This window comes from Alligator mississippiensis, chromosome 1, assembly GCF_030867095.1.
Source record: "Alligator mississippiensis isolate rAllMis1 chromosome 1, rAllMis1, whole genome shotgun sequence".
NCBI lineage: Eukaryota > Metazoa > Chordata > Crocodylia > Alligatoridae > Alligator > Alligator mississippiensis.
This window is the reverse complement of record NC_081824.1, coordinates 66,277,630-66,290,612: the sequence shown is the minus strand read 5'-3', so window position 1 is coordinate 66,290,612 and position 12,983 is coordinate 66,277,630. Positions and strand designations below refer to the sequence as shown.

Genomic DNA, 12,983 nt, shown 5'->3' with positions numbered 1-12,983 from the left:
ATTTGTCTACAGGCTGAGTTGAAAGTGGCCCACACTTGGAGCTATGCTCTGTTAAAGCAGGTCCCTGCTCCAAAATGCTACTGACCCCTGTTCTGTCCTGTGGACAGAAAAACACAGCTAACTCAGATTGACACATTTATTTCAGCCTGTGATAATACTAATAATGCCCACCTTCTGCTCAGTAGGCTGGCAGTTACAGCATTCAGCCACAGTGTGGGAGAAATGAGTTCTAGCACACCTCGGCTGCAGGGATTTGAGTAACCCCAAGGTTAATTGTACTGGCACTCCCCTGAGAGGAGGTAGATTGAGATTCTTATGCCAGCTGCCAGGTCTTGTTTCTGTTTTTTTAACCAGAGACTGTCTAATAAAAGGCATTTATACACATGCTCTGGAACTGAGGGGGGGCAGGGTGTGCTTTAATTAGAGTGGCTTTCAGAGCATCTCATGTATCAATGTCCCCATGCTTAGAAATGGTGGCAGGGGCACTATAACTAAAGATCATTGAACCAGCTTTAGTCACAGTGCCCCCGCCTCCATTTTTAAGCATGGGGATGCTGATACAGGAGCCGCTGGAGTCTGTTTGAGCACAGTAATTACCATGCTTCAGCAGACTCAATTAATTGAGCCTGCTCTGACGTGCTGTAAGCTTACAGCGCCTCGGAGCAGAATCACTACTCATGTATAGGTGCCCAAATAGTCCTGGCAACAGAGATCTGAGTCATGAGAAACCTTACTCTTCCTGTGCAGTGATGGAGAGCATGGATATCAAACTTAGGGCTGCACATTCTGCAGAAGGAGTCAGGTGCCTGACAGTTAGAAGTTGCACTGCCTACTCCCCAATGTGAATCTGGGTCTAAATCATCAATAGAAATGGAATTGAGTCCCTTGAGTCATTTAGAAGTTTTGAAAATATTTAATCTTAATTGACCCCAACAGCAAATGATCAGCTAGATAAACTGGAAATCAGAAACCAGATTTTCTGATTCCCACATCTATAAACTGATAGTTGTCTTCAACACATTGGTTCAGCCCCTACCTTGGCATATTCACCAACTGGTTGGTATTCAGTGCTTAGGTTTTGGCTTGATTTCAATGGGGGTTTTCTTCTTACAGCACATATCTTCTATCCATGTGCTATATGTTAACCTATTTACATGCATTTTTATTGTTTTACCTCTTACAGAAATAAGTCATGATGAAGCCAAACATCTTGCAGATGCCTCAGAAAAAACAACAAAGCAATCTAGAGAGTCAACCATCAGAAAGATATTTGATATGACTAAGCATCGAACAAAAAGGTCATCTCTCCTCCCAACTGGTGTGAAAGTCTGTCCACAAGAATCAGTGAAACAAATTTTAGCCAGTCACCAAGCTTATTATAGATTAAGAGGTGAGATGATAATTCTAGTACATATTTGGGGAATGCAGCAATAACTCTTCTGTAGTGTGCCATTCTCTAATTCTGGGCAGCAGTTTTGGCACCTATTCTCTACTTCATGTTTATGTAAATGGATGAAAAGTTATGTGTACCAACCTCAAAGTACCATGGTGGCACAAGGTACTAGCAGTTATCTGAATAGAATGGAGTAATATAAATAAGAGGTACTGAGTTAATACCACATTCTTTAGCAGATTTAGTGGGCTCTGGATTAATAGACTATAAAGACCAAATTATTGCACTATAGATCTTCCCCAAAGATCTAGTACATGCCACAGCCCATCATTTCTGCTCACTCCCTCACTGTCTAGAACAGCATAGATTCTAGAAAGGGTAATCAAGTACTTGATTTATTTAATCATTTTTAAATTATCATGCTGTCCATAGGGTGCAGGCCATTCTCTAAATGTAGAGGTGAACACAGTCCCTATTCCATAAAGCATGCTTTTGTAAAATCCCTAGAAATGGGTATTCTTCTTTTTTCCTGTGTTTGAACTATAATGGAAGAAAGCAGCATCACTGCTGGAACATAACTGTGAGCATGCACAAATAACTGAAATACTATGAAAGACACAGATCAAATCTTAGTCACATAAAGACATTGTTGCACACGGGATGCTGAATACATGAGACACTGTGAGCAGGTTAACTAGAGTGGCTCCCCAGAGTTGTTCTAATTAAAGCTCCCCACTCCAGAGCATGTCTAAAGATGCCCCAAGAGTCCAAGTCCACCATTCATGAATTACTGGCATACTGAAAATCACTGCTAAACTGAACCTAGTTGCCTAGGCTTCCGAGTTTTTGCTGGCAGGCATGTGCAAAGCCACTGAAGCACTGCTTGGTCCTTTAGTTCAGATTGAAGGCCAGAGGTCCTGGGCACAGAATTCTTAGCCTAGCTATTCCCCTGCCTATTTCATTGGCAGAATGAAAACCACTAGGTACTTTCAGACGACACTTAAGGGGTTCAAGTCTGTGGGCATATCTTCATGTTCATTAACGTGCCTTAATTACTGTGCATTTAGTTTAGTGCCTCTAATAAGAGGTACTAACTAAATGCACACCGGTGCATGGTTTTTTTTAGTGATGCTTACTGCACATTAGCCTAATAGTGTGTCTGTCACCCCAGGCAGCCCACTCAGAGCATTCTCCTAAAATATAGGAGTCTTAGCTTTGCATCAGAGACTTGAGCCTCCTGCTCCATTACCCCAAGGGAGTGTTCTAGACACTTGGTTAATGGTTATTCTAGGGTGAGGCTTTTTCAGTCATCCCTAGAAGCTACTCTACTTTACATGAAATAATTAAACTGAATTAGACCAAAAAGAGAAAGAAAAAGAGATGGACTAATTCTGTACCCTATTGGTTAAAACACACCCTGGCAGATGTAAGACTGAGGGCTAATGCCCTTGCACCAAAGAATATTTAACAAAGAAGATCAGTTGTAAGAGGAGGGGTTGTGAGGGACACTGTACTATACCTATATGGAACAATGTGAAATCCAGGACACTGCCCCCTGCTCCTCTCAAGTCAACAGTGCTGCTGCAGGCAGATGCTCAGGCAGCGTGATACAGCTCTGGGATTACTATGCAGTAGGCCTGTGTGAAGAGGCAAGTATTCGCTTTGAATTTGGATTCATCCGATTTGGAGGGACAGTGATTCAATTCAGTAATTTGAATCACTGTCCTGATTCAATTCAGCCAATTTGGATTCAAAAATTCAGTGCTGATTTGCAGATTCAGCCATAGACAAAACAGTTTCATAGTAGCTAGGGTCAAGAGGGACCTGAACAGATCATCTAGCCTGACCCCCTGCCACAGGCAGGAATGAATGCTGGGTTCACAACACCCCAGACAGGTGATCATCTAACCTCTTTTTTAATTTACCCAAGGTAGGGGTTAGGACCACTTCCCTAGGAAGTTGGTTCCAGATTCTGGCCACCCTAACTGCCTTCTGATCTCTAACCTAAACCTATTCTCCATCAGCTTATTACCATTGTTCCTTATCACCCCAGGTGATGCTGGGGAGAAAAGGGCTCTTCCTATTTGCTGATGATCTCCCCTGATGAGTTTGTAATCAGTACAAACAGGCAGCTGTCCTCACCACGCTGGACACAGCTGCCTCCAGCTGGTAAATCTGTTGTGGTGGGCAGAGGGGGGAGGGAAAGACCTGGGAGCAAAGGGCAGATCAATACCCCCACAGCGAGGGAGGGATTGGGGCTGGGGCTGGAACAAACTGCCCAGCTGGGACAGGGAGGGCATGGGACTCGGGGAGCTCCCACCACTGTGCACCACCAGTCCAGGAGGGCATGGCAGCGGGTGTGTGCCCCTGGATATGTGCAGGGTGGGCTGGGCTGGGCTGGGCTGCACTCTGGGTGGGTGGCAGATGGTGCTGGGAGCAGGATCTATGCCCTCAGCCTCCCCATGCCCCTGGACAAGCCACAGATTCACCCTGGCTGGGCAAGCACCGACAGGGCATAGCGGCAGGCGTGTATACTCAGATCGGAGTGGGGCCAGTAGCAGGGGCTATGGGGAATTTTAGGGGGGGCTGCAGCCCCCCTATAGCCCCCACTCCACTGCACTCTGTAGGGCGGACAGAGCCAGGGCTGCGCTCTGGGCTGCAGCCAAGGCTAGCCACCTGGAGCACAGCCCTGGCTCCACCCACAATGCAGAGCACAGACCGGCAGTGGACAGCTGGGGCTAGCCTCTTGGAGGGCAGCCTGGCCCATCCCACCCCACACAGATCTGGGGACACACGCTCGCTCCCATGCCCTCCCGGACCAGCAGCATGCGACAGCGTGCAATGACAGGAGCGCCCCCGTCCCAGCTGGGCAGCTTGTCCCAGCCCCACCCCCAATCCCTCCCTTGCTGTGGGGGCATTGATCTGCCCCACCCCCATGCCCCTTCCTCCCCGCTCTGTCCACCACAACAGACTTACCAGCTGGAGGCAGCTGTGTCCAGTTGCCTGTTTAATCTATGGCCGAATCTCCGAATTGGCACTGAATCTTTTCTGAATTGATTTGGAGGCTTCCAATTCCATTCAGACCTTTTAATTGATCTCCTGATTCGATTCAGATCCAAAGATTTGGCTTTTTTTGCTTTTCAATCTTTGCAGGAGTGCTTCAGAAATTTTCCAGTCCCTATTTTAGCTAGACCATTGCTCTTCAGGGTGCTTCTGTCTGAACGGCATCCATAGCTTCACGAGACTACTCCATTTAGATGTACTGTCCTTGATGGTTCAAATTAAATTTTCTGACAGAGTCAGACAGTGATGAGTCTCACTTGTTCCAGTCCAGAGAAGGTATTCCTCCATTTACCACCATGCCAGTAGTACACAAGAAGCAGGAGAAACTGAGTCAAGAATACTGTTCCTAAAACTAGTACAATTCCCACAGGTTTTACAACAGTGGGAGTCAACCTTTTTGGCAGGCATGCCACAAATTAGGGTGTGTAAAGAAGTTCAGGCAGCCTGTTGGGTAGGTGCTCTAACTATGATGCTTTACACAAAGTGCCATGAGTTAGAGCACCATGGAACCCAACACATGTTCACCTGTTGGGTGGGAGGGGGGCCTCAGTCTGCGTTCACTGGCCCATACCACCAGGCAGACTGCCCCTCTCCCCAGCCCTTCCCCTCTGCTAGTTGGCAACTGTCAGCATTGGCTGGTGAGAAGAGACAGAGACCCCCTGCCATTCAGCCCCCCAACTACCCCTGTTGAGGTTTTGAGGGAGGCCCCAAGTGGTAGGGAGGCTACCCATCCCCCATGTAAGTATCATGATTGTGGCCAAGGCTGGTACATCTGGAGCTGGGGTGGGTGTGAGAAGTAGAGCCCCCCACTTCATGGGCCCATCCTGGCTACCCTTGCAGGGATCTTGTGGGAAACTGGGCAGGTCCTGTGATGCAGGAGACTCCATTTCCCCCATCCCAGCTCCAGGGGCAACAGCTTCTGCCACTGTCAAGACCCTTGCACAACTCCCCCCAAGACCCCAGCAGAGGTAGTCAGGCCAGGCCCACAAGGCAGGAGAGCTCTGTCCCCGTCCCCCCCACCAGCTCTGGCACTAAAAAATGCTCAGGCAGGGGATGGGGGGCGGGGGAAGGGAGTCTCCCCTCCCCTCCCACTGCATGGACCTGCCCAAGAACCCATCAGGGATGGGGAGGCACACAGAGTATGGGGGTCTCCCTTCCCCCCCACACACATCCAGCTATGCAGGGAGGAGACAGCGATTTTCTGTCTGCTTTCTGACAGCTCTTAAGGTGGGGCTGGGCCAGTGCTCTCTCGTGCAAGCGCTAGCCCAGCTCTGCAAAGAAACATGAGATGCGGGTGGAATCACCCAAAGTTAATCCTCACAGGGAACCAAAGGTTCTCTAAGGCACGCTACCCTAGAGCACCCCCGTCTGATATTACATCAGACAAGGGTTACATTTTCACACAATCTTTCATGCAATTTTAAAAGCACTCTCCAGCTGCAAATGGTTGCTGTTTTATGGCTATAGATTATTTTCCAGGGCTTCATCACATGATAAATGTAACTTCTTACACACCCTCCCAGACTGCCACTCCAATCCACTTTCTCTGCCCATTCTGCTGCTCTGCTTTCTGCTCCCTACTGTATATTACCTGCCCAATCTCCTCCCTTTCTTTCTGCTTCCTGCCCCATCTGCTGGTGTGCTGCCTATCCACTTCCTGACCTGCCACATGCCAGATGCAAAGAAGTTGTCTATGACACTTGTGATGCTCATGCCATCGGTTGTCCATCCTATTTTACAACACTTGATATAACTTACAAATTAAGTAGTGTTTAATATTTCTAGCTCAGTTGTTTATAATGAATATGTGGCCACTTAACAGTATCAGCATTCTAAGGTCCTGATCCAAAGCTCCCCGTCACTTTTATAGGAAAAGTATATTACAAATAATTTGCAAAGAGGAAAAGGAGCCTTTATGGAACTTAAATCACACAATCAAGAAGCATGAAATATACCACATGTGACTGAAGGGACTAGCCACACAGCATGAATTATAAATCATGAGTGCTCATTAGTAAACTGCTCATATGGGGCAGGTTTTACCATCCTTAAATTAAACCAGGGAATACCTTATGCAGCAAATATTGCTTGGAGTGGGATAATGAATAGGCAGCAGAATATAGGCCTAAATGAGTGCTGATCATGAGCAAATCTTTTGAAAAAACAACCCACTCAATGATCATTCTTGAGTAGAAAATTCATTAGGTAACATAGTTGCTGTTAAGATTTTGATGATCTCTACTTGGAGGAAGGATTCAGTGCTGAGAAGGCAGATGTTATGCAACTCATTATGGAGATGTATTGGCACAGCTGTGTGAGCAGCTTTGCACAGCATACACCTGTCCAAGGTTTGAGAATAGCCATTTTATTACTGAGTAGGTTAATTGTAGAGAGTCCTAGATTTTAGATACTATAGACCAGTGGTTTTCAACATGCTGTCTGCAGACCCTGGGGACCCCACAGACTACATCTAACGGGTCTGTTAAAGATAACTATGACCAACCCAAAGTATGTGAATACCCACACTTACTATTCAAAGGAGTCTGCAGCCCCATTCAAAATTGTTTAGGGGTGCATAAATAAAAAATGGTTGTAAACCATTTCTATAAACAATAATCTTTTCTTCAGTTAAAGAACATATCAAAAATGTAAAGTAAAACGTCATAGCCTCTGTGCTCATAAATCTCAGAAAACTTTCTGTTTCAAGCAACATTATAAACTATTCAAAATTATATTTATAAGTGCCATTTTTAATTGCTGAGATGCACTATATGCTAACATTATAATACATTTATAATATGTTTGACCTTTTTATTCACTGAAGGCTTTAGACTTGAAACATGCATATTTTAAAGAGTGTGAGCATTCATTCTGAGTGAGCACTACCTTTTTAAAAAGCTGCAAATCCAGATTTTGTGACACTGAAAATAATTAACAATGGAATCATCCAAGTAATGAATAAGCATTCATCCACAAACATGGAGAAAGTAGTTATAGTCACTGAGTTCATAAAGTTCAGAACAATTTTGTATTTTAAGTGACAGCTGATTTACCAAGAGGGATTTTTACTGGGTTTTTTGGATTATGAAACCATGCATTTCCCCTTTGTTATTATTGCAAATTCAGAGGTTGGAAAACACATCAGTGGGGGCAAGATGCTACAGGAAGGGTAGAGGGAAGGGTATTGATAACAGTGAGGGGGGTATTGGATCCATTAACATTTGGGCCCCCAGCTTCATCCTACAAAATCGGTGATCTGATCAGAAGAGAGAGGTGACAGCTATTTGCAAGGGAGAAGTGCTAATAGCATGGGACTGTGTCCCATTACATGCATGTTCCCTTGGGCATGACCCAGACATAATGGGGTCAGGGTTCAGAAGCCCAGGGTCTACAGTACTATCGGTCCAGAAATCAAGCCAAGGTTGCAGCTCCAGGTGTCAGTCCAAGTCTGATGGATCATGCAAGTCCATGGTGAAGGCCAGGCCAGTGGTCAGGAGCTAAGGAATCCAGTTGACAGGGTAAGGTAGCAGGAGTGGGGTACAAGGTGCCAAGGCAGAGGCAAGAGGGGAGCAGGCCTCAGGCAAGACAGCAAATTCCAGGGCAGAAGCAGGACAGGGGCAAGGTATCAGGGTCCAAGGCAGGACCAGGAATACCAGTGTCAAGTTCACAGCAGAGAGCCTGACAGTGTTGTTACAGGGACAAGGCCCTGTAGGAAGTGGGAGGACCTCTCCCATCAGAGCTTTGTGGCTCCCATTGGTTCCACTGGGAACCATGATCCCCCATGGAGTACCTCCTGGGATAGCCCAGGCCAGCTGGGGTCAGCTACATCCCAGGCCTCAGCCCATGAGCCCAGAAGACCCAGGTTTGAGCCACAGGTTTACATGCTACCCTTCCAACAGAAGTTCCTCCTTCCCTCTCCCCCTGTTCAGTGGTAGTCAGTATCCCCTCCCATACAGGAAAGGTTTGGCCAGGGCACCAAACAAGTCATACCTCTGCATCAGGTTATAATGTGTGTTTTCATTCATCTTGTATGATTAATTGCTGGAGATAGTGAGCAAAGTCCTCTGTGGAGCTTCTCGCAGAACCAGTCCCAGATACAATACAGCTTTTGCCCCCTGTGCTCTTGTTCTGTAACCTCCCTCTGTGGCTCATTCTCTGTCTGTTCACTTTTATCTCCCCGTTGATATAGAGCAGTGGTATTTTTTTTCCCGGACACCTGTGATTCTCCAGCCCGCTCCAAGCTTGGCATACCATTTGGTGATTTATCATCATGAAGGCATGACTTGAAGTTTAATAAATGAATGTATACATATGTACAAAGAGAAAGAAAACATCATTTCCTGGGGGATTTTACCTACACAAGGATAAAATCAGGTTTTTTAGGTGTCTTGTGAAACAGAAAAAGAGTGCACAGCTTTAAACACCAGGCTGCTCCTTTGACTAGGAGATTTAATTGATCTCTTAGAGGCTTTGGAAAAACTATATTTGCTCTAAACTTTCTACTTAGAAAATCAGCGATATTTTTTCTTAGCCTCCTGCATTTTCAAGCTTCCTTTGGAATGTCAGTGAAATTTATTTAAAGCATAGATTTGTCTAACTTGTTCTGTATCTAGTAGCTGAGCATTTCTAACCTACATATTAACTTAGCTGGCTAGCTACAAAATACAACAATTAAAGTATCCACATTGGCCAGTTTCTCTTTCCTTTTGCTGCTTTGATCTCAGTGATCTTAGCATCCTTGTGGGGAAAGAAGTATGTTTTGGGGTTCATTGTGTATTAATTATTTGTACTGATAAAAGCCTCGGGTTACATTCATCCCTGGTGTCATTCCACGCAAGTCAGCACTCTTTGCAAGTCCCAACCCTTCAGTTATAAAGACAAATGTCAGCACAAACTTATAGACCACTAAGTAAATCCTTTTTTCTAAATTATTAGAATAGATTTTTTACATTTCAAATGCCAAAAATGGACATCTTGGTTTCTAAGGTGCTGTAAAACATGACCTGGAACTTTCTTGTGGGTTGACTACATTCCTCCTTGACTCTGTTCTGCTTCCTCTAGTTTGCCAGGAAGTTGTATGGGAAGCCTTTCGGATCTTTCTGGATAGGATTCCTGATACTTCTGAATATCAGAACTGGGTTGGTGCCTGCCAGCGAGAAACATTCTGCATATTTGACATTGGGAAAAACTTCAGTAACTCCCAAGCGCATCTGGAAATAATCCAGCGGGTAAGAATTATTCTTATTATTTAACTTTGTATATAAACAAGCGAAGTAAACATTTCTCAGATCCAACCCCTGAATTTTATGCAATCATGGCAAAGAGAGAGGAAGGGGGCACCACAAAAAAAAAAACCCAACAACATTCATTGCATAAAGAAAAGTGTCCTAGACAAAGATTAACTATAAAGTATGAACAGGCTTCTTCTCTTCGATTGAACACGCCTACTAGTAAAATGCTTTTTTTTCCCAATCTTTTTGCAGCGAGTAAAACATAGGACCCTCCAGGAAAGGTAAGTAAAGCATAAGTAGAATACATACCAGTTGATGCTGTTTGCCTTCTTTTGAAAAAGGTATGTGAAAGATGTATATGGCTCTGACAGAGTATATGTGTGTACAGCACTCTGGTATACACTGTGTGGGAGATATGAGAGATACACGTATATACCCTTTATTTTATAGGGAGCAGTAATATTGTTCCATATAATTACGGCTGCACAAACCATAGTGGGCTAGTGCCTGTTCAACTTGGTTATAGTGGATGAGCACTAAGGCACTATATAGTTCTTAAAGTTCTTTAACTGTTAATCTGTCCACATCCTTAGCAATATGTCCCTAAAAATTCCCATTTTATTGAATCATCCCATTTCCTTTATACAAGATAAAAGATTTTTTCATGATTGTACAGTTTGATCTGTCTAATCTTTTGTGCTATAAGCGTAAGTTAAACCACAGCATTTAAATATGTTTTGTTCAGGTTTAAAATTAAAGCAGTCTAGCTCCACTGTGCTTGTATAGTAATGGACAGGCAAAACAGTTGCATCATATCTGCTGACAGGCATTTCCAAGCCAAAACCACTTCCCTTAAAACTGTTTGGTAATACATCTGTGCACAGCCTTAGTTTGATTTAAAACAATTTAATTTTTATACACATTGTTTTGTATGTTATAACAAATTGCACATTTTTTTACCAAACCAAAAAATGTTTTGCAGTTCACTAGAAGCTACAGAAACAAGATGAATCATGCCATATTCTGAAAAGATAAATTCAAAACTAGCTACTTTCCATGCATCTAAAATAAAAATGTAATAGACTGTTTGTTGTGTCTAATAGACATAACTGTAGATTCCTGACAGACAGCAGATCATCCACAATATTCAGTGGGCTACAAGCCTGGAATATCATATATAGTGAATAAATACTCATAATATTAAGTACATATAAAGAAGAGGAAAAGGTGGAACCTTGCTAAATTCCTCAGTACATTCCTAGAAAGCCTATAGAAATGTACATACTGATATCAAGTAGGTTGCTATTATTGTGTGCAGTTTATTTTTTCTATAAAAAGGTGGAAGCATTTAATTCTTGATTCATTGCACTAATTTTAAACCAGTGATACTCTACTTAAGTCAATGCACTGGTACAAACGTAAAACCAGTGCGATAAAGTAGTGTCTCAGGCCCTATCCTATGTTAAGAGAATATTCACAACTAAGCTCTTAAAGGTTTGACAATAACAAATAATTTAACCTTGAGCTTTCCCTCCTTTTATAAAGACATTATAGTACAGTCTGAATCACATAATCATCTACAGTCTCAAATGAATACAAATGTCATTGGACCATCAACTTTATACATCCAATTGTAGCAATGTATAATGCATTTTTACTCATGTACTAACTTATCACAAGAATTTTACTTGTCTTCCTTGACTTTTAGTTGATTATTTGGAGGGGTTTTTTCCTCTCGTAAAGATGTTATTTAATTAAAGGCTTAATTAAAACTCCCACTGAATTCTGTAGGATATTATCAGTTCTCTCCAGTGCAAACTGGACTGGGCCTGCAGACAGCAGCCGTGCAAGGAGTCAGGTAGACTAATTTAAAAATGATCAACCACCATGAATTTTCCAGACCAGTCCTGAGTTTTAGGAGTGAGTCCTCAGCTCCCTGAGTAGTCCATGAGATGGGATTTTTTCTCCTGAATTTGAAAAGTTGGTTCTGGGATCAGTACTAAGCAGCATCCTTCTACATCTGCTCAGTGCATGGCTCAGTACATGGTTGCCTGGTTTCACATGAGTGTAACTATACAACTTGTTCAAAGCCCTGGAGATATTATATTTGTTGCACTATATATTCTGTTTTACTGTGACAAAAAGCCAGCATTTACAAGTGCAGGCTGTTTGTTGCATCAAAAAAATTGCCAATCTGCCTCAAAATGGTGCCTCTATGACAAATGTAATGTGTGTAAGAGTCTGAGACACCCTCCTATATCCTTTAGTGTTCTGTTCCGCCTCCCTCCTCCCAAGGAGGCTCCCTGATAGCTCACCCAGCCTAGAAGCTATCCCAGAGCCCTGCAAGGGCTGGCTTGCAGGCAGCTCCATCAGCTGTTCCTGCTGGTGGCAACAGAGACAGGCCTGCATCAGTGAAAGACTACTCAATCAGCCTTTGTGCAATGACTGCCCAACCAGCCCTTGCTGACCTTGGCAGCTTGCAGGCAGCCTTCTCAGTGTTGCTACTGGGCAGCAACAGTGATGGGGGTACAAGGGCTGATTGGGTGATAGAGACGATCTGATCCAGTGTGCCACTACAAGTGGTGTATTGTGCAATGTGTATATTGGGCAATGCTGTCAGTGAACCTATGCCACTCACTGAAAGGCTCCCCCAGGAGTGGAGGGGAACTAAGGAGTAGCCCCCCTATCAGTTGCAGCTGGATAGCACTTACACACATACAGGAAGGCTGCTACAATGTGCAGTATATCTAGCGTGTTGGAGCAAAATAAAAAAGAATGCAAAAACTAATGCACTCCAGTAGCCTCCAACATCATGTGTATCAGTGTCCCCAAGCTGAAAAATCGTGGCAGGGTGCTTTGAAGTAAAACTTATCATGTGAGCTTTAGCCCAAAGCGCCCTGTTGCCATTTTTTTTAGTGTGGGGACACTGATACACGTGATGCTTGGGCACTTTTAATTAGTGCAGCTCACTAATTAGCCTCTCCTCCCCACCCCCTGCCTCCCAGAGCATGTCTATAAACATTTGGAGAGCACGTCCTTGTTGTGCTCCATCCAGGGGGCTGTGCACACATTCATGCCCCTTAATGCTCTTGATATTTGTAGGTCTATAAAAATAATGCGTGTCTAAAGCACAAGAGAAAACTATGGGCTACCTCCTCAACTAGAAGCATTATAGCCATACATTTCACCTGGGCAAATTAGCTCTGTCTCTCAACAGAACTAATTTTTCCAGGCACAATGCCATATAGAAGTGGCTATGCTAATTAGCAGATCTAAATTTCCCTCCCATAATACTG

General features: G+C 43.9%; 1 protein-coding gene across 1 annotated transcript in view; it reads left to right on the top strand.

Moving 5' to 3' along the window:
- IMPG1 (interphotoreceptor matrix proteoglycan 1) overlaps positions 1–12,983 on the top strand; it is a 124,328-nt gene that overhangs the window by 25,704 nt on the left and 85,641 nt on the right. The window contains exons 2-4 of the mRNA XM_059723456.1: positions 1,184–1,390; positions 9,518–9,684; positions 9,940–9,968. Coding sequence (XP_059579439.1) covers positions 1,184–1,390; positions 9,518–9,684; positions 9,940–9,968 — 403 coding nt within the window. The remainder of the gene's footprint in view (positions 1–1,183; positions 1,391–9,517; positions 9,685–9,939; positions 9,969–12,983) is intronic.